Source organism: Cibotium barometz, chromosome 61 (genome assembly GCF_041138505.1).
Source record: "Cibotium barometz isolate CiBa-2024 chromosome 61, ASM4113850v1, whole genome shotgun sequence".
Taxonomy (NCBI): domain Eukaryota; kingdom Viridiplantae; phylum Streptophyta; class Polypodiopsida; order Cyatheales; family Cibotiaceae; genus Cibotium; species Cibotium barometz.
Genome location: NC_141106.1, coordinates 38534097 through 38556186, shown reverse-complemented (window position 1 = coordinate 38556186; position 22090 = coordinate 38534097). Strand labels below are relative to the sequence as shown.

Below are 22090 nucleotides of genomic sequence, written 5' to 3'. Positions count from 1 at the left end.
CAATCCTTGAACCGAGCAAAGACTTGGTCCTTGTGGAAAAGAAAATACACCATGTGAACCTCCTACAATCATCCACAAGCATCATGAAATACAAGGAACCTCCCAAAGATGGGGTTTGCATAGGTCCACACAAGTCAGTGTGTACCAACTCCAAAGGTTTCCAAGCCCTTCTAGTAGCTTGCTTCGGAAAAGATTCCTTGTGTTGCTTCTCATGAATGCAAGAACTGCAATGTTCCTGCTTGTCGCCAACATCTGGTAGCCATCTTGGAAAGCCCGCCACAGCGCATCCACATTCAAGTGGCGAAAACGAAAATGCCACAAATCACCGAGCTAAGTATCTGGAAGAGAAGAGATTGCTGAGAGTTTGTAAATCTCATTCTCCACTCCGCCTTCCCAAACAACCTAGCCTGTTGCTTTGTCCTAGAGAGCAACAAAATGCTCATCAAACTCCACCTGCATGCTAGTCTTGCAAACCTCATGCACTGACAAAAGGTGAAAACCAAGAGATGGAACATAAATAACCCGGCAGGAATGCTTTTCCGCTCTGCCATCGGGAATGATCTCCAACCTGCCCTCATTGTGAATCGGGATAGTGGATTTGTCACCAATAAAGATGTGACCTGTTTGCCTTCGAAGATCCTATAACAACTCTCCACAATGGTTATAAGTCCGCTCGGCCTTCAAAGCATCACTCTTTGAATCGGGCTTCTTCTCAGAAGACTTCGCCGGTGAAGACTTCCCTTTGCCCTTGTTGTTATTGTTGTTGTGGCCTTACAACCGCCGATAGCCAGTCAAAGCCTCAGAACCCTCGCCTTGTGGATCTTCCCCCCGTACACAAGTTGAGGATCTGACTGTCTAGCCTACATATACCAGGGATCTCCAAGTGATGTAGCAAGATTCTCTCATCCTACCAATCAAGTGTACACTACCAGTCTACCTTGCCAGATTTTTTAGGTCTCTCAGCAATTCCATATGGAATACTAAGTGGACACGAAAGTTGTGAAGTGTAAGATAGAGAACCTAGGGATTGCACTCATTAACATGGAGTACACTCATGTCCCACTCATCAGAGGGAGTAGCACCTACTGCACTCATAACGGAGTACACACATAACTTCTCAAGAGAGAGAGCTCACCATGGAAGCTTGCTCTAGACAAGAAGATAACCAAATGGTTAATGTGTCAAAAGGTATCAAAAAAGGGTATACAAACTATCCCATAAGTGACTTATATAGTCACTTGCTCCTAGGAACTTTCACACATGGGCTGTCCATAAACCATAGTCACAAGGGACGGGAGACGAGGACAGGGACGGGGACGAGGGACGGCCATAAGTAGGGAACGGGGATGGGGGAGGGAACGGCACTCAAAAAAGACTTTTTTTTAAAAGTTTTCTACTCTACACTTGTTCTACTTTGGAAGTACATCAAAATGAGCACAAATTTACACTTATTCTACTTTTTAAAGTCTAGATAGGAGAGAGTAGGGCCTTGTGTGAGAGGCTTGGAACTTGGAAGTTGGAAGTTAGAAGAAGCTTGAGGGAGAGAGACTAGAGAGAGTAGATACACTCATAGAGTGTAGCTTGAGACTTGAGGCTTGAAAGTTGAGAGAGAGAGTTGCTTGAACTTTGAAGTTTGAAGCCTTGAAGCCTTGAAAGTTGAAAACTTGAAGGGGTGTGTGTGTGCTTGTAGCCTTGTTCTTATATAGATATTAGATAGGCAAGGGCAAGAGAGAGAGAGAGAGGCAAGGGCCAAGCCTCAAGGCCCAAGGCCCCAAGCTAAAGGCCAAGGCAAGAGAGAGGCAAGGGCCAAGGTCCAAGGCCCAAGCCTCAAGGGCCAAGGGCCAAGGCCCAAGCCTCAAGGGCCTCAAGGCCCAAGCCTCAAAGGCCAAGCCTCAAGGCTCAAGGCATCCCCAAATGGCCAAGTCAAACAGCCATAAACGACCAAGCGGCATCCCCAAATGGCCAAGTCAAACAGCCATAAACGACCAAGCGGCATCCCCAAATGGCCAAGCCAAACAGCCATAAACGGCCAAGGCAAACGGCTAGAAACAGGCAAAAAAAAAACAGTCGGACTGCACGCAACGGCTCCGTGCCGTCCCCCCCCACAGTGCCGTCCCCGTTCTTGTCCCCGTTCCTGCCGCCGCCGTCCCCTTGCCCATCCCTTGTGAGGGATGCCTCGAGGGGGATGTCCGACCGTCCCATACCGTCCTCGTTGCTGATCCGTCCCGACTTGGCGTCCCTCCATTCCAACTGTCCGTCCCTTCCGTCCCCTGTGACTATGCCATAAACCCAAGTCTATGCTCCATATCATGTGCCTAGGCCCTCATCCTACATGCGTACATAATTTCCTACGTTACAAACCATCCCCTTCTACAATGATTTCGTCCTCGAAATTGAAGGGTGGTCATGCAAAACAAACCAAAACCGACCCATAACATGTGGAGTCATAGACCATAGTAAGTGGCACTAGTGCACGATCCTATGTAATGAGCCGAGTCGCCACCAGCATCAAATGGAAACCCTCGAATGTCGATGCGCAACAACATCAACATCAAAAGGTCCTCGTAGCCTCCTGGATCGAATGGGAAACTCCATGGATCAACTCCCAAGTTGTAGAACATGATGCTGCCCGGGTCAAAAAGATGATGTAGCCATGCATCCTCAATCATGACATAGTCCCTTGGATCAAATGGTAGTCCAAAGAACTAGTGGTCCATATGCACACATGCATAACCACATGTACTGAAGGAAGCTCCATCCAATAATCTACCAAAATGATGATCCACATGACCGCTGGGATCAAATGGAAAATGTGAAGGACCATCATCTATGATGAAGATAGTCATGTGCTCTCCATCAAAATAACAAATCCAAATTGCACAAAGCACATCCGAAAATGAATGCCCAGCTGCATAAACTATCATCTCATGTCGGCATCCACAAAGTCCAAAGATACACATCTCATAGCGGACATCTGTATGGGCATAGGTGGAATCATCCCAAGGTAGGATCAAAACGTACGTATGGATCCAATCCGTACCGTACATCCGTACCGTACGGGGATCCGTACGTACGGATCGATCTGTACGTGTTTCCCACCCCCCCGTTTTGTCCTTCTGTGCGGCGTGCCTACGTCTTGGGTTTGGACTCTGGAGGCCGTACGACCTCAACCTTCCGGTAAGGGCCAGCCGCCATGCTCTCTCTCCTCCACAGTCGCACTCTCTCTCTCTTCGCTACTGTCGCCGCCGCCTTCTCCCTGGGCCGCCCCCTGCTCACCGCCGCCTCAGTTCGCCTCTGCCTTCACTGCCCCTGTTCGCTTCGCGCCTTTGTGCGTAGCCGCCCTCTCTGTTCGACACTGGCGCCCAGTACGGCTGGCAATATGCTGGCATGCCCCTTTTCCCCACCCACCCTTGCTCCCCTTTTCCCCACCCACCCTTGCTCAGGCCCCCAAGGCAGCAACATAACTCTCTCTCTCTCTCTCTCTCAGAGCCTTAGCCCACCATCTGTGGACCGTGCACACTGAGCTCTCAGCCTCTCTCTCCTTCAAGTCTCTCTCTCTCTCTCCTTCAAGACCCACCCTTGCGCCTGTTCGCCTTCGCATATCTGCACCAGTTCGCCTGTTTCGAACCTGTGTCGCCAGTTCACCTCTTGTTTCGCACCCGCCCTTGCTCAGGCCCCCCCTTTCCCCAGTTCGCCTGTGCCCGCCATTTCGCCTCTGCCCCCCCTTTCCCCAGTTCGCCATTTTGCCTCTGCCCGCCAGTTCGCCTGTGAAAGCCATTTCGCCTCTGCCTGCCAGTTCGCCATTTCGCCTCTGCTCGCCATTTCGCCATTTCGCCTCTGCCCGCCAGTTCACCTCTGCCTCCCCTTTCCCCAGTTCGCCCGTGCCCATCCCAGCTTGACATGCTGGCTGTCACCTGGGTGATGTTTTGCAACTTAAAGGAATGCCTCTTATAATATTGATTTCTTTCTGCATATATCCTTATGCATCCACTTGAAAATGGGGTACTGAAAAATAGGTTACGTGTCCTTACAAAGAAAGATGAAATGTGTCCCACTATGACGTGGCATGATGGTGTGGTATTGGGATCCTATGTATTAGCATTTCTTGCTCTTTTTAGTAAAATTTTTAGGGTTACGGTTTTCATTTTGTTGTAATGTTTTGACAACTATGTTTACAGCTCAATAAAATTTGAGTTATGAAGGACCTAATTTGTCATCAAAACCAACGTTACTTCAACCGCAGGTAGCATCATTTTTGCACTACCAAGAAGGAATGAATGTAATTGTTGAGCCAGAGGTTCATGATCATTTCGCAAGGGTTTCTGGGTTTGGCTACATTCAAACATTTTTCAGTCAGGACATAAGGTTGGTTTGTTGGGAACTTTCAATGTATAATGATTTGGAAATGCATTAAGTTATCAAAAAGATGTTGATTTTAAAACATATGTCGATGTAGAGATGCACAGCTGCTAGGCACATACATTCATGCATACATGAGTACATGCACACTTTCAATCTTGTGAAACTTTGTAAACAGTGATTTACATGAGAGAGTCGATTTTGTGGTCTGCCTTGGTGGTGATGGTGTGATCCTGCATGCCTCAAACCTTTTCCGAAATGCGGTGCCCCCTGTCGTCTCATTCAATTTAGGTTCACTCGGTTTTCTGACTGCACACCCTGTAAGTAGCATCCCACTTCAAACATGTTTTGGATATCTTCTTTAAAAGCACTGCACATTTCTCAAAGGAAAATCTTGTGTTTAAGGTGATTGTGTTTTCAGCAGATAAGCTACAATGCTGGATAAGTGACACATATATGCTGGGTGGTTGGCAGTTTGAAGGTTTTATGCAAGATTTGAGGGCAATCATTCATGGTAATACCAGGGTGGAAGGCGTGTACATAACACTTCGGATGCGCCTACGGTGTGAATTTTTCCACAATGGGAAATCGGTCCCTGGTAAAATATTTGATGTTCTTAATGAAGTTGTCGTAGATCGAGGCTCCAATCCTTATCTTTGCAAGATTGAGTGTTATGAACGCAATCGGCTCATCACAAAGGCAAGCTTTGTTGCTTTCTGCTCCAACAGTGTTATCACATTGTTTTGAAGTCAAAACAAATTTTTTGATAGCTAAATGCATTTCTAGTCAATGAGATTGTAAATGTTGGCCAATAATACAATATTTTTGTATAGGTTCAAGCTGATGGAGTGATTGTGGCAACACCAACGGGGAGCACAGCCTATTCTACAGCTGCAGGTGGATCTATGGTGGGTGAACACTAGAAGGAAATTAGAAAGATTGGCTACATCTTAAAAAAAAAAATTAAGTTTCATATCAATTACTCTTTTATATCAGCAGGTGGATCTACGGTGGGTGAACATTAAAAGAAAATAAAAAAAACTGGCTACATTGTTTTTAATGAAGTTCATATCAATTATTTTTTTCCTATCCTAATTTTCAAAAACTTGGGAATAATGTAAGAGACAATTTTGGATCGAGCGTGGAGCTTCCCCCCTATGTGCGGTCCAGCATGCACAAGGGGGCTTCCTTCACGTGCCTACATCTTTCCTGCCCCTTTGCCCTTCCTTACTCCTCATCTTTCTGGCCTGCACCTCCTAGGTGTTCCATCATTGTGGAGAATACATTGTCATTGAGCTTGCTGGCAGTGCAGAGCTCTTAGGTTTATTTTGCATGGTGGAAAGACAGTTTCTCCAAGGTTCGGACCCACTAGTAGAAGCAACTGGTTTCCCAGTGATGGTATGTGTAAGATCCCTGTTCCCACCGAGCAACAGATTCGGGATACTAGCAGCGGAAGTAGCACTTCTCGCGCGGGACAGGGGTCCCACATTCGGGGCCTCACCCACGGATATCCGGATAAGAGACTAATCCGTCGGTTGTTCCAAAACCGAACTCGGAAAAACTTCCTTTACCGGAAAGCACAGGCGATTCTACCAGGATAACTTTTTACTCTAACGTAGTCAAGATCATTTCTGATCGAGTTGATCCAATTACATCTATAAGATATTTGGTCAGATCAAGGGAGAAACTTGCACTTGGATCATTGGGATCAACGCTTTTTTCCCCATTCAAGAGGCACAGCCGTTGATTCCTATCCATAGAACAGTTACTGTCCGGGATTTATTTTATCTATCGTAAAAACAAAAGTTTGAGTCTCGATTTATGGATCCATCAGTCCAGCCTAACCCCATCCAGTCCCATGGGTTAGCCAACCGCCCAACCACTGTAGTGATGGGGTCCAATTAAGAATTTGGTTAGGTTTTGTCCCGGGTACCAAGGAAAAGAGTTCCAAGGCCCCCTAGCCGGATGTTCATGCAAAAATAAAACTAGTCACACCACTCACACACCCAATATGAAATTGCCTTTTCACAGATTCAACCAGTTTAAAACAATCCTTTAATAAAACCATAGTATCACTGATCACAATCTTCCAATTTATCCGGTTGATTCTTAAATTTCCCATCATTCCTTCATCAGAGTATCTATGGCATCATTGGCAACTAGGACGCTCACCACCTGGCCACACAGGGGCTGTTTCCTAATCCCTAGCCCATAATACTCGGCAATATAATCTCTTATCAAGATGGACTCTCGTTGAAGATCAGCAAGATCAACCAACAGATCCATATAAAGAGCCATGGACTCATCCATTGAAGACCAGCAAGGTCAATCAACCAGATCCATGCCCGATTTCAGAAAACAACTCCTACTCTTGTTCCAATATCTTCCTCGACGCACGCGTGGGTATCCTAGGCGACCCAGAGCCCGAGCACCGTATGGTCAGCACCCTCTAGGATCCTTCGCAGGTGACATAGCGCTTCACTCATAGGCCGCTTCCTTGGCCCCTCATCCACCGTACTTACCGGAAGCTTACCATTTTAATCGCACCGAGGCTGGTCAAGACCTCGGCCGACGTTGCTACGCGAGACGTCCTTCATTGACTCTCCGTCAGCAGTTGCAACTTTATCAGTTTCACAAGATGGTCAAAATGCTCCCCCAGCATTCTTGACATAAAACAGTCATTTACAAACAGCATTTACAAACAATTTACAATACAATTTCTATTTTAACTTTCATTTTTTCACATTATCCCTCATCAATCTACATTACTTATTCCATATTCCATTTATATGTATACTCATCCCATCACATCACTTCAGATTCCTTCACATCACATATCATATATTCACATCCATACATCCATATCTACATCCATACATCTATTTTCACATCCACATCTACATGCACATTCATGCATCCACATCCATCCATCCGCATCTACATGCACATTCACATCCATACATCCACATCTATATGCGTACATTCACATCTATATGCATACATCCACATCTCTATGCATACATCCACATCCACATTCACATTCACCTCCATACATCTACATCTACATGCATACATCCACCTCCACATTCACATCCACATCTATACATCTACATCTACATGCATACATCCACCTCCACCTCCACATCCACATCTACATCTATGCATCTACATGCATACATCCACATCTCCATTCACATCTACATCTACATGCACCCATCCACCTCCACATCCACATCTACATCTATACATCTACATCTACATGCATACATCCACATCTCCATTCACATCTACATCTATACATCTACATCTACATGCATACATCCACCTCCACATCCACATCTATACATCTACACATCTACATCTACATGCATACATCCACATCTCCATTAACATCTACATCTATACATCTACATCTACATGCATACATCCACCTTCACATCTACATCCACATCTACATCTACATGCATACATCCACCTCCACATCCACATCTACATCTACATGTATACATCCACATCTCCATTCACATCTACATCTATACATCTACATCTACATGCATCCATCCACCTCTGCATCCATCCACCTCTGCATCCATATCTACATCTATACATCTACATCTACATGCATACATCCATGTCTCCATTCACATCTACATCTATACATCTACATCTACATGCATCCATCCACATCTCCATTTACATCCTCATCTATACATCTACTTCTACATGTATACATCCACATCTCCATGCATACATCCACCTCCACATTCACACTCACATCCATACATCTACATCTACATGCAAACATCCACATCTTCATGCATAATAAAATTCTTTTAATTAATCTAGGATGATAGTTCCTAGAATATGGTAGGAAGTCCTCTTTTTATGCTTTGAATGAAATTATTTTATGCGTAATTTCTATAAAAATTTTTGCCATAGCTCCACTACTATGACTGATAAATCTCAATTTTTTCTAAGAGACAAGGCTTATCATTAAGGAAATAATTAGAATGGTCTCTAATTGGATCATCAATCCATAATGGATTGAATCATCAATATACATAAACTAAAAGCATAGAAAAAAGCCATTAATTTGACCTCAAGCATAGCTTAATCTTGGATTAAGGAAAAGCCTTATGAAAAGCTTCATTTGGATTGAAAAGGATCATGAGTATGACCATTTCTTAAGTGAGAGAGAGAAAGACCATTAGAATTAAATATAAGTAGAATTTTATGTAATTCTTTACTATCATTAATTAACTTCAATAGCATTTCAAAAACCATATCAATTAAGCTTCTCAAGCTTGAGAGGGGTTGAGAAGAGAGAATCATTGAGAAATTATAGAAAAGATCAAAATTCACTATACTTATCTTATAATTTGCCCCAACTAATCAATTGGTTTAGTATGTTGATGGAGCCACCAATGGAGATTGAAGAAAGAGAGAAGTATCAAAAACTAGTGAATTATTAAAGAATTCACAGTTCTTGGCTTAGGTAGAGTAGAGTAACAATGCATAAGACACTATATCTTTTTCAACAAGGAAAGGCTTCTATTTATAGGAAAAATTGAGCTCCTAACCAAACAAACTGATTCTAGAATTTTTCAAGTCAGTTTGGTTGAATTTGGACTAGATTTGGACCTAGTTTGGTTACTTTTTGATTCGATTTGGTTCCATTTTGATTTGGTTTGGTTCAAGAGATATGAGAGATAAAAATATCACATTATTTTTGAGTTTAAAACTCATTCAAGCATGTGAAATATGCACCTCCTTTAAAGAATTCCCCTTCCTTACATATGTGTCAAAATTTTATTGCTCATAGTTTTTTACTAATAAACTTTGTACATTTTCAACTCTTCATCTTATGTGAAATATGCACGTTCTTTAAAGAACTCCCCTTCCTTACATATGTGTCAAAATTTTATTGCTCATAGTTTTTTTCTAATAAACCTTGTACATTTTCAACTCTTCATCTTATGTGAAATATGCACCTTCTTTAAAGAACTCTCCTTCCTTACATATGTGTCAAAATTTTATTGTTCATAGTTTTTTACTAATAAACCTTGTACATTTTCAACTCTTCATCTTATGTGAGCATTTACTCATTTTTGGATACCCAAAATATCTCATATTTTTAATATTGCTCATAGTTTTTTTACTAATAAACCTTGTACATTTTCAACTCTTCATCTTATGTGAGCATTTACTCATTTTTGGGTATCTTCTTTTACAATTTGGATTTATCTCCTCCCTATACATGGATTGATGCTATTGGCCCATAGGAACCTCAATTGGACCATAATCCAAAAAATTTCTGAAAATCTAGACCCTTAGACTAAGGTTCTTTATACTTATTTTCAATTAATTCCAATTGCACATTGAAAAATTCTTTTTGAATTTCTGTTTCAGGGGAACTTATTTTAATAAGATGAGTTATTTTTCTATCCAAAAATATTCATAATCTGAATATTCTCTCTCTAGAATAATTTTCTCTCTCTAGGTTAAAACAGTTAGAAACAAGGTCTTTATATTTCTGAAGAGAGATTGATTACAGGGGAAGATACTAGACATCAAAAAGGGGTTGGGGGGAGAAATCTTACAGTGTGCTTCCCCGGACTCCCCAAAGAGTTCCATGAGCTTTCCCTGAGTTGGGGCGCTCTTTGGGCAAGGTTTTGATTCCCCTCTATGGCAGCACAGCGGTGCGATGGCAGCAGGGATCCCAAGTGGGATTTTTGGTAGGTCACATCCGCACCTCCCGTGAGAGGATAAACACTACTCATTCTCCAAACCATCTTTGACAGCCTCACGAGCTGAGGAGAAAACCTTCAGGCCCTGCAGCATCTGCACTTAGTCATATGGATAGCCTCGTGGAACAATCTGAGGACTGGGTGGTGTTGTATGCAACAGGTGGAAGAAGGTAGTGTGCGAGGAGCTTCAGAGGGTCCTAGTTTGGGGAAACCTAGATGTACTGATGCTACAGGAGAATCACTTGACTGTGTGCAGGACTAGATGGTGCAGAAAGTACTGATCCAGTCACATCCATACCTTTTGGTCACCCGCCTATGGGACCTATGGGCAACCAGCATTGCTATCTAGCTTTTCCCACAGGTGGTGGACTAGCGGACCATTGTTCAAGGCAGGTCTTGATGGGTGCTCTTATCTTTGGAGGAGAACCATGTCAGCTGACCCTAAGGAGGCACAAGATCGTACAGAATTCTGGATCTAGGTACACTAGGGATTATCGTGAGCTGACTTTTGGTGCATGAGGAAGGGGGGGGGGTGGGGAGGAGGGATTAAACATGGTAGAGACCTCGGAGGATTGCAGCGGTGGCTGCAGTGATGTTATTCTGGCTGGCTTGGAAGGGGCATCGTGGGAGGAGCTCTTCTTAGTTTTACATGGACAGGATGCTTGGCACCTTCCACAGTTTGGCCAGTCCTCTCGGAGCCTCAACTTCTCCAGGTCTGACTGGCACTTGCTGGGGCCAAGCATGGCTTGCTTGGATTGTTTCTATGTGGATGAGTGAGCATGTGAGAGGGGAGGCATGGTGGGCACTCTCACGGGGGAACCACTTTGTCAGACCATGCTCCGGTTATTCTTGATCCAGAGGTCTGTATTTGCATTGAGGAGACCAGGGCATCTTTCCCTTTTTGCCCAGGATTTGCTGCAGCTGCCCTGGATGGGATACTTCAGGAGATCAACACTTTTCTTCAGACCTCGGTGAGAGTGAGAAACACCCCAAGTATGAAGCCCACTTACCTCTGTGTCCGTCCAAGATCCATACACGCACAAACATACACATGAAGTATATCCAAGCATTTGCAATCCATGGTCATCTACACATAAACAATAAACATTATCCTGAGGACATAGGTGGGTTTGACTAGCACTCGCCACCCAACCGTATGCTCCAAACCTATGGATATAAGGGTAAGCCACCCCGGAACTAGAGACTAATACAATCCCAATGAAGCCTGCACCCTCGAGGCATGCTTGCCCCATACAACGCACCCAAGACTTTTTTTGTGCGGCTAGTCATTGCGCTTACGGATAGTTGGGTCCTTGAGGTCCCTCTACCAAGGTTAAGAGTCCCACCAAGGCCCAAATGAGCCATAAACCCAACTATATAGCACATAACTCACTTCACACTATAGCAAACTGTTCGGCTTGCCTCTAAGCTAAGCTCGTTATGTCTGGACACGGAACACAACATTCTCCCCCTCCTAGTAGAGCGAGAGCCTGTTGCATATCCTGCAAGAAATCTATGGCCTGCCGGTCTTGGATTTTGCTCAATCCTATAGCGATTGGTGATCAAGGTTGAAAACTATACATAAACATAAAAGGACTGAAACCTATTGCCGACTACTTATTGCTGTTGTACGCGAATTCAAGTTGTGGAAGGGACCTTTCCCACTCCGATTGCCAAAGGCTTGTAGCATATCTTCCAAAGTCTGATTAGTACTGTAACATGCAGTGGAATTATGCGTAGATGAAGGATCCTGTCACACAAAGTCTCACACCACCTTCTGTATCCTGAGTTTCGTGAGTCTTTAGCAATCCACTTTATCACTTCAAACTTTGAGAGAGAGAGAAAGAGGAATGAAATGAAATGAAATGTTATATTAACGTCTTCAAAAGGCCAAAGTGACCTATGAGACCAAAGTTACAACCATATGACATCTGATACACTATCTGGAAAAGAAAAGAAAGGACTGAAGTATCTAGCCCTACAATACATCAGTAGGAAGCTTCAGAAGTAGTAACTAGGGAGAGTGGGAAGCTAATGCTACTAGTCAAAATGGGTTACATGAGTACATGGATACATGAATACATGAATATGGGGGAGTAAGGCTCTCCAATATCATGCATAGTAAGCCGTACACCTGATTCTACTGGAGTAGAAATGGGCTTACATTCATCCATGTGAAACTTTTTTAGCAAACGTTTTATGTACTTAGTTTGCTGCATAACAATGCCATCATCTGTATGCATAAATTGTATGCCGAGATAGTAGTGTAAAGGCCCCAAATCTGACACATCAAATTCAGCTTTGAAATCTGAAATTTGTGCTTTGCTAGTACCTGTAATGAGCATGTCATCTACATACAAGATGACTATGAGAATATCGGCACCGGTTTTCTTCACATACAATGTGCTTTCAGCTGGACTATTCACATAACCTTGGCTGGTTAGATGAGCATGTATTTTATCATACCAAGCTCTTGGAGCTTGCTTTAACCCATACAATGCTTTGTGTAACCTGCATACTTTATGTTTCTCACCAGGAACTACAAAACCAATGGGCTGATTTACATATACTTCCTCCTGTAAATCCCCATTTAAGAATGCAGTTTTGATGTCCAATTGATGCACTTTCCATCCTTTATGTGCAGCCAATGCAATCACTGATCTTATTGTGGTCATTCTCGAAGTAGGAGCAAAAGTCTCTTCATAATCTATTCCCTTTTTCTGGGAGTAGCCTTTAGCCACAAGTCTTGCTTTGTACCTGTCAATAGTACCATCAGACTTCCTTTTGACTTTGTACACCCACTTTGTTCCAATGACATGCTTGCCTTGGCTATTCGACAAGATCTCAAGTATTGTTCTTCATGATAGAAGAGATTTCAGCTTGCATAGCTTGCACCCAATGCTCATTCTCATGTGCTTCTTCATAAGAAGAAGACTCTTCTGAATCAAAGAGACCACCCATGGCTAATGCAGACTCCCCACGATGTATATTTAATGCATGGCTGGAACTAGCCCTTGTTCTACCTGTGAGTGGAGCTGCAAGTTTGCTTTCTTGCAAAGTTTTCAGCAACCATCTTGGCACTGACTTGGCTGTGTCTATGGCTGTTTGCTCTTCTCTGACAAGATCTTTCACTTCTTCCATAGAAGGGGGCTAAATGGCTGGCTGTTCCACATGTTCTACATGAGGATTTTCTTGTGTAGGGGCATGGTTGATATATACGTACGTACGGATCTGATCCGTACCGTACGGCCGTACTGTACGGATCCGTACACGTACGGATCGATCCGTACGTGTGGGTTTTTTAATGCTGAAAATCGCCGAGCGTGTATGAATGGGCGCCCGCCTGGCGGCTGCCTTTGGGTACATACTAGGCCTTTCAAGTTTAATTATTAGACTCCAGAGAGCGTGCGTTACAGAGAGGCGATAGCAGGAAGATTTCGAAAAAGCCCAGGCGACCACAGCGTTGGAAATTTGCCGCCAGGCGTGCGTGTAGGTAAACTGAGCATCTTCCTCTCTCTCTCTTTCTCTCCCTCTTGAGTCTTGAGTCTTATCTCTTTCTCTTGCATATGTGCTGCGCACTTGGCAGGTGCAGACAAAAGTCTCAAGAGCCATCATGCCTAAGCCAACTAACCCGTATTGGCAAGAGCACACCAATGTGATCCGCATTGTCAACACGCCAGGGCAAGCTGGATCTGGCACGCGACGATGGCAATGCAAGTATTGCAACTTTCAGCTCACTAGTACCATTTCTCGCGTCGTTATGCACTTGACAGGCATTGGCACAACCAATAACTGTGCAGGGTGCAAGGCAGTACCAAAGGACATTAGGGATAAGTTGATTGCTGAGAATTTTCCAGCAATGGGTGCAGGGAAAAAGGTGAAAGGTAGTCAACAGACACAGGATGCTCTCCATGATGCACTCTTGGGAGACTTGGGTGGTTCTTCACAGGTTCAGGAGGAGCAGCCCACTGGTAGTAGGAAGAGGGCTCGTTCCATGCATGAGCAGCAGGACTATGTGGAGGATGATGGAGAGATGCATGCACCAAGGCAGACTACCTTGCCTTCTCGAGTTGCCTCTCTTTCTTGGGTGAAGGAGCGCCAGAAAGTGGCTGAGATGGAGATTGCTCGCACTCTCATTGAGTGCAACATCTCCTTTCATGTCTTGAGGACTGAGCAGTGGCAGAGGATGGTCAGAGCCATAGCCCAGGTTGGACACACAGAGGATTGGTCGGGGTTGGAATACAATAAGATGCGGACCACTACGCTTGAGGAGCAGAAAGCATTGATAGATAAGGCATTGGTACCAGTGAAGGCAGGTTGGGGGCAGTTTGGGTGCACCATCATTTCAGATGGCTGGAGTGACATTCGTAGGCGACACATCATTAATATTCTTGTGTCGTCTTGCCTTGGCACGTACTTCTTGCGTGCTGTTGATGCAGGAAAGGCTGGAGAGCGGATTACAGGTCAGTTTATCTATGAGCACATCCGGCAGGCTATACTTGAGGTTGGCCCAGAGAATGTGGTGCAGGTTATTACTGACAACGCCTCCAATTGCAAGGCTATGGGTGAGATGATTGAGGCAGAGTTTAAGAACATTGTCTGGACTCCATGTGCAGCTCACTGTCTTGACTTGTTGATGGAGGACATTGGGAAGTTAACATGGGTGTTGCCTATTGTTTCCGATGCCACAAAAATGACTACTTTTTTTCGCAAAAAGCACAAGGCATTGGCTATCTTTAGGAGTCACAGTACACTTGACATGGTGCGGCCCTTGAAGACCAGATTTGCATATATGTATCTTGTGTTGCAGCGACTCTATGCAGTGAGGGATCCACTTCTACAGACAGTAGTGGACCCGAAGTGGAGAGAGATGCATCACGCACAGGAGGAGTCCACTAGATACATACAGCGGCGGGTGCTTGATGAGTCCTTTTGGTCGGAGGTGCAGGCTATGATAGTAGCATTGCAGCCAATTTATGTGTTGCTGCGTGTCACAGACATGGAGGGCTCCACCATGGGCCTAGTCTATCATCTCTTCTCAGAGATGAAGACACACATCAGAGGCTGCAGATCACTGGCGCTTGATCGGTATGTACTTGCTTCTGCAATGATTACTCTCGAGTCTATTAACTATTTAGTACAATACTATAATGTATAATAGTAAATACTATAATCAAAATTCAGCCTGTTAACTAATGTTGCGTCAATGCTTTTACAGTCGGGAAGAGATCTTGGCTATTGTAGACAAGAGATGGACATTTATGAGTCGGCCCATTCATGCGATGGCTGCATTGCTTCATCCTTTCTACAAGAAGCCAACTCTTTTTAATGACAGGAGTCTACTACAGGGCAAGGATGCGTACATTGGCTTGATTTGCGAGGAGGATGAGCAGTTGGACATTGATGCAGAGCTCGCAAGCTATGAAAATAATTTAGGGTCATCCTTTACTAGAGCTGTGGCGTTGAGGCCGGAGGCAACGAAGTTCTCTCTTACATGGTGGCAGAGTTATGGAAGACAAGGTCTTCCAAAGCTCACTCGTATCGCTTTACGTGTCCTCTCACAGGTAAAGTTTTCTATCTTTACATTTTTCATACATGTGTTTTGGACCTGGGACCATGGTTCATTGTCCAATCATCAATGTCTATTGTCTATGACCATGTCCAATGTCCATTGTAATTTGTCACCATTGACACGTCACAATGCACATGTGACATGTAGGATTGCTCTGCTGGTGGATGCGAGCGCAATTGGAGCGCTTATTCGCTAATTCACACGAAGATCCGTAATCGACTCAGCACTGCACAGCTAGAGAGATTGGTCTACTGCCGAGCAAATATGAAGCTTGTGCGAGATTACCACGCTTTGGGGACACCCAAGCAGGTTAGAAAGTTGAAACTTTGGGCTAGCGTTTATACATATTACAAGCGAATATTTGTAATTACTAATTACTACTTTCTACGCTGTTAATAATGTGAACACTGAATTGCATTTTGTTTTTTAACAGACAGATCCATCGAAATTGAAGTTGGTCTCGGAGGGGAGTGCAGAGGAGACTGAGCAGCAGCAGCAGCAGCTTGTGAAAAACGATCAGGAGGAGATTATTCGCATGCTGCACAGAGAGCTGGAGAGTGTGGATCGACGTGTGACGAGGTCACGTGCGCGAGTTCTCAGTCTCCCGTTAGTCGGGCGAGATGCAGGTCCAGAAGTTTCACGACGAGAGACCATTCGGCGAGGAAAGCTTCCTGTCCGTACTCCTCGGAGACGGGCAAATGAGGCTGTTCCTCTCATTCAGCCTACGGAGGATGATGATCCAGGACAGCAGAGTATGATGGCAGAGCCAGAGTATGATGAAGAGGGCAACGTCCTGACAGATGGGGACTTGCTCTCTTCAGGAGTGTCATCATCCTCATCCGATGAGGAGTTTTGAGATTCAAAGAGTAGAGTCTCGAGAGTCGAGTCGAGACTCTTTGTTATTGCTTAGTGTTTTTTACTTTTGAGTCTTGACTCTTGACATCAGACATTTATGATTTGTTATTTGTATGCTCTAGTATGAGCCTTTTAGGTTGACATCAGACATTTGTTATTTTGTCTTGACAGCCATTGTGTCAAGTATATGATGTGTGTTTTGAAATTAGTACATACTACATGCAAATTGGTTTATTTTGATTCTTGAATGTTTCAAACTTTTATGTACCTTAAATGTAGAAAGGTGTTGAATGTCCTATTGTTTGCCAATGGTACGTATTTTTACGTACATAAAAAATTTTACTGTACGGAACACCGTACAGTACGTACATATACACAACGTACAGTACGTACACATCAACCTTGTGTAGGGGCTGGCTGATCGGAATCCCCCCTAATTGCAATGGGTAATAGTCCCTTAAACATGTCCTGTATGCCTGTATCATTACTTTTATACAAGCTATACATGGGCTGTTCTGAATTTTCAGCAAATACCACATCTCTACTGACAAAAATCCTTCGTGTTGTTGGATTATAAAGACGGTATCCTTTGCTCTCATTGCTATAGCCCACAAAAATGCATTTCATTGCTTTGCCATCTAACTTTGTTCAGAGTTGTTCTGGCACATGTGCATATGCCAAACACCCAAATGTACGCATATAATCCACTGTTGGCTTTCGACTATACCAAGTCTCAAATGGTGTTATGCAGGCTTAGTTCCGTACGTCGTAATTGTATGATATAGCCCCTCAGTTCTTTGTACTGATGATATGATCGCTCGCTGAAGCTCTCACGCTCCCCCCCCTGCTTGCGCTGCTGCCTGTGCACACTCCCCCCCTTCTCGCCCACGCGTCTGCTCCCCCCCGCCTGCCCTCACGCAAGCTCCCCCCCCTCCGCCTGGCTTTCTTGCGCGCCCCAGCGTGCCCGCGCCCTGATTCTCACCTTCGCGCCTCTTCATCAGCACCCCGCCCCCCCTCCGCCAGCCGTCGCCCTCTCTTCCCCCCCCACCCCCCCCCCTCTGCACGCTGCTTCTGCCGCCCCCCCCCCCCGCGGATTTTTTTTTCTGTCCTCGCCGCCTTATCCCCCCTCCCCTTCTTTCTGTGTTTTTTTCGTCCCCTGGGGTTTTTTGCCTTCCGCCTTCCCCCTCCGCCCTTTGTGTGCAGCTCAGTTCTTGCAGGACTCTCCGCATTCGCTCCGCCTTCGGCATAGCTTCAGACTCTGATGGAGGCTCCTCCCGTCCCACCTCAGAGGGACTCTCTCGCAGCCCCCTCGCCCGCCCCTGAGGATACCCCCATCAGGCTCTCTTTCGCCAGAAGAGGAAGCGAGCCTCGCCGTAGAGGTGGAACACCTCCAGGCACATTTCACCATCTGGCGTATAGTCGGCACTCGCCCTAGCAGAGGGGAGATCCGGGATCTTCTCCAGGCCCGCCTGCTTGCAGATGTGGGCAAGATCCTGGACGTTCAGCTACTGGGCCTTGGACACTACTAGATCGAGTTCGAGACAGCCCAGAGCGTGGCCAAGGTCCTTGCCATGAGTCCCCTTGACATCAGGGGCGCTTGGGCATTCTTCAGACCTTGGCAGCATGGCTTTGACCTAGCAGCGGCCGAGCAGGGAGAGCGCCTTTTCCATGTTACAGTTTGCTTCCCTGGGCTCCGCCGTGAGTACCTCCCGCTCCTTTCTAGGCTAGGAGCATTGGTGGGTTCGGTGCTTGAGGCTGGCCCCATAGCAGCTTCAGTGGTGGCCAGAGCAGTTGGACTACCCTCGGTCAAAGTTTGGGTTCCTGACATCTCCTCCCTTCCGAAGGTCATTTAGCTACCTAGGATAGGGGGGGGGATGGATTGATCAGAGAGTGGAGTTTTCGGGACTCCCGAACCAGTGCTTTATTTGCAGGCAGGTCGGCCATCTGGCCAAGGCCTGCCCTCGCAGGAGACCCAGACCTTCACCGCAGCAGCAGCATGCCCTTGATGGCCCGCCCACCACAGCTGCAGCTCGGCAGGCACCCTCTGGGACACCTGCTCAGCCCACAGAGACCTCGGATTGGCAGCCTGGTCAGGGGCGCCGTCGAGGGAGACAGCCCCAGCAGCATGCCTAGAGACCGATGCAGCAGCAACCACAGGCTGAGCATCACTGGGTTCCCGTGAGGAACAGCTTTGCTCCCCTACAGGAGGAGACCTCAACGCCGACTGAGGACCAGGAGATGCCAACACCCCCTCCTTCGCCCCCACCCCCCCTCCCCCGTCCCCCCCTCCGGCCTCGCTTCCACCTTCACCTCCTCCCGTCCCCGCTCCGGTTTTGGCAACGGCTCCTTCTCCACCCCCTTCTCCCTCCCATCCTCCCCCCCGCTCGCCTCAGCTCCCCGGGAGGCCCTGGCAGTTCCCTGGCGCTCACCTGCAGTCCGACGGACACTGAGCACCGACCTTGCTCGAGCACCGCAGAGGAGACTTACCATGCCAATTCGGGCTTCACAGATATCCTCTATCCGCAGTCGGCTGAGTCGTCTCGATTTTAGACAGCGCTCCGGGGCTTTTGATTATTCCTTCACACGGCTTTTTGGAGCAAGAGGGCCCCCATGAGCCAGCACCCATCAGAGTGCATGTAGTGATGCCTCTGGCCCGAGGGGAGGAGGCACTTGATTCAGCGGTGGCCTTCTCATTCCCTCTCTGTGGCCCTAGCGACCGGGAGTGGACTATGGATCTCGCTCTTAGCACTTTGAAGACTCAGGCAGTTGAGTTTTCCCACCATGTGAGCGATCTGGAGGTGACAGATGTGATAGGTCGACTATGGGAGTTGGCTCATTTTTTCTTTGATCCCGGGAGTGTTGATGCCTCCGGGATTCGACATTTGGTGGTTCGCATAGTGGCAGACTTAGCACGCGACCCTGGATATGTATGCATACACGAGGTTGCTCTGTCTGAGCGGGAGGCAATCGCCATGGGACACAGCCACTGGCGCCTGGTCCGAGATTCTTGCAGCACACCGGGTGGGCAGATTCGTAGCCGCTCGGATGGGGACTATTCTCCATCCAAGCCGCTTGCGAAGGCCCGCCGTACGGCTGAGACAGCATCCACCTCAGCAGGTCATCCATGAGGATCATCTCATGGAATGTACAGGGCCTTGGCGGCGCACACTATATACGTTACCGTGGTTGCTTGAGGCAGGAGCTTCAGAGATGCCTGGTTGGGGACAATATTGACATTTTGATGATGTAGGAGCACCATTTGGGTGAGAGCAGGATCCGGAGATACGGTTCGGTGATGCCTGGTAGATGGGACACCTTTGGTCTGCAGGGTTTGGCCCCTTGGGTGGGCAAGGAGGAGTATGTATGGTCATTGCGGATGTATGGCGGCAGGCCATTATGGATCGTGGGATCATTGTGCCTGGTAGAGCACAGTATGTCATTCTGAGGATGCATGATGCGCTCTTTGGTGTGCTCAATGTCTATGCGCCGAACCATGCTAGTGCTAGAGCAAAGTTCTGGACCCAGGTTATGGATGCATTGCCAGTGGCCGCACACTGGTGTGTCGGGGGAGACTTCAACATGCTTGAGGACCCGGCCGATAGGGTGGGAGGCAGTCATGTAGTGCACGGCACAGAGCTTGCAGCTTGAGAGCGATTTTGCATGACATTGAGGATCACTGATGCATGGCAGCATGAGGCTTTCTCCCGCTCTCAGGACAGTCTTAGTTTCTCTCGGTCGGATCGCCGGCAAGGAGGGACTAATCTATCACGGATTGATCGCTTCTATGTGGGCGATAGGTTAGGGGAGCGACGGCTCTCCGTTGGCATTCTCGCTGGCACCTCTTTTTCAGACCATGCGTCAGTTATTTTGACACTTGAGGAGAGGACACGGGAGACCAGCTTGCAGTTGAGGATCCCAGAGAGGATACTTACAGATCCTAGTCTCGCTGAGGACATTGAGAGGATATGGCATGATAGCCAGAGCTCTGACCAGGATGCAGCAGGCCAGTGTGTCCAGGGACTCAACGAGCTCAGCTCTTTTTTGCACACTGCAGCCTTGACACGGCTGGGAGAGACACGCGAGCGGGAGCGGCGGTTTAGACGCAGCCTTGCTTCGCTTCAGCGCCTTCAGGAGCAGCAACCTACATGTGAGTGGGTGGCGTCCCAACTGAGCCAGGCACGCCAGGAGGTTAGAGAGGCAGAGGAGCAGAGGCATGAGTTTTACTATCACTGCCAGGCCTCTCAGTGGACGCAGCTTGGTGACAGAGTGACTGGGGAGTTTTTTGAGATTACTGGACCTCGCCATGCTCGAGCAGGAGTCCGCCAGCTCAGGAGGCAGGACGGATTGGTAGCCACTGAGCCCGAGGAGATCAGAGCCATTGAGTTCTATAGAGACCTGCTTTCAGCGGAGCCAGCCACTGAGGCTCGGGATGCTTGCAGACAGACTGTGCGGCCCATGTGCACAGGAGGGTCACAGATCATATGCGTAAAGTTTTGGGTGAGCCTCTTTCAGAGGTTGAGCTTGCTGAGGCCTTGAGAGTCCTTCCGCGCCACAGTTGCCTTGGGGAGGATGGATTGACGCCTGCCTTTTTTATGCGCTATTGGGACCTTTTGGGGCCAGGCCTCCGTAGGGGCTTTCAGTATGTTTTGGACACTGGGGTGATGCCACACAGCTTTTCACAGGGCTTGATCTTTCTTATCCCCAAGGGGGAGGAAGTATCAGATGATATTCGGCATTGGAGACCTATTACGATCCTCAATACTGTCTACTAGGTCTTAGCAAAGGCCTTGAGTTTGAGGATCCAGCCCTTCCTGGGGGAGTTGATTCATGCTATCCAGACAGGATTCGTTAAGGAGTGTAGTATCCTTGACAACATTTTCACCTTCTGGGAGGCGACGGCCTGAGCTAGATTTCTCGGTGAGGACCTTGTCGTGATGCTTCTCGATTTTGAGAAGGCATACGATCGAGTCGATTGGAGTTTCTTAGAGGGCACAATGCTTCGCTTGGGCTTTGAGCCAGTTTGGATTCAAGGAGTGGCGGCTCTATATTCCACAGCTCGTAGCTAGGTGCTGATGGGGCAGGCGGACGGGGGCCGAGTTTTGAGTTGACCAGATCAGTCCGTCAGGGGTGTCCTCTCGCCCTGTGTCTTTTTCTCTTCTTTGCTGAGGCCATGAGTATGTATCTGACGACAGAGGAGGTTGGTTTGAGAGGACTCCAGCTCCCAGTTCGGGGGGAGGACCTGCTCGATGCTGAGTTTGCTGATGACAGGGGTTTATTTTTGCATGGCCAGGAGGCCAATCTTCAGAGGGCAGAGCAGTCGCTTCAGGTTTTTAGTACAGCTTCGAGAGCATTGATCAATTGGCGCAAGACAATGGCCTTTTGGATCAGTAGCGCTCCCACTCTGGCATGGAGCCCAGACCCGGGCTTTCGATGGATTCCTCCTAGCACAGCAGTGCGGTATTTGGGATGCCAAATTGGACTAGATTTGTCACCTGAGCAGCAGATTGCCCCGCTTCTTCTGAGCATTCGGAGGAAGCTTTTGTATTGGAGTACAGCT

At 46.9% G+C, this 22090-nt stretch overlaps 2 protein-coding genes across 5 annotated transcripts in view; both read left to right on the top strand.

Moving 5' to 3' along the window:
• LOC147604869 (NAD kinase 2, chloroplastic-like) overlaps nucleotides 1-22090 on the top strand; it is a 61440-nt gene that overhangs the window by 6412 nt on the left and 32938 nt on the right. For 2 of the 4 annotated variants that reach the window (XM_086794907.1, XM_086794909.1), the window contains exons 3-6: nucleotides 4244-4365; nucleotides 4538-4679; nucleotides 4834-5058; nucleotides 5193-5267. In XM_086794907.1, the coding sequence (XP_086651033.1) occupies nucleotides 4244-4365; nucleotides 4538-4679; nucleotides 4834-5058; nucleotides 5193-5267 (564 nt within the window). Of the gene's footprint in view, nucleotides 1-4243; nucleotides 4366-4537; nucleotides 4680-4780; nucleotides 5059-5192; nucleotides 5268-22090 lie in introns of all 4 variants that reach the window. The other 2 variants (XR_015265355.1, XR_015265354.1) reach the window with 2 other exon arrangements.
• LOC147604870 (uncharacterized) lies at nucleotides 13302-16941 on the top strand. Its single transcript, XM_086794875.1, has 4 exons — nucleotides 13302-15194; nucleotides 15325-15670; nucleotides 15826-15987; nucleotides 16112-16941. Exons 1-4 carry the CDS (start codon nucleotides 13720-13722, stop codon nucleotides 16532-16534), a joined length of 2406 nt encoding a protein of 801 aa, XP_086651001.1. The 5' UTR covers nucleotides 13302-13719; the 3' UTR covers nucleotides 16535-16941.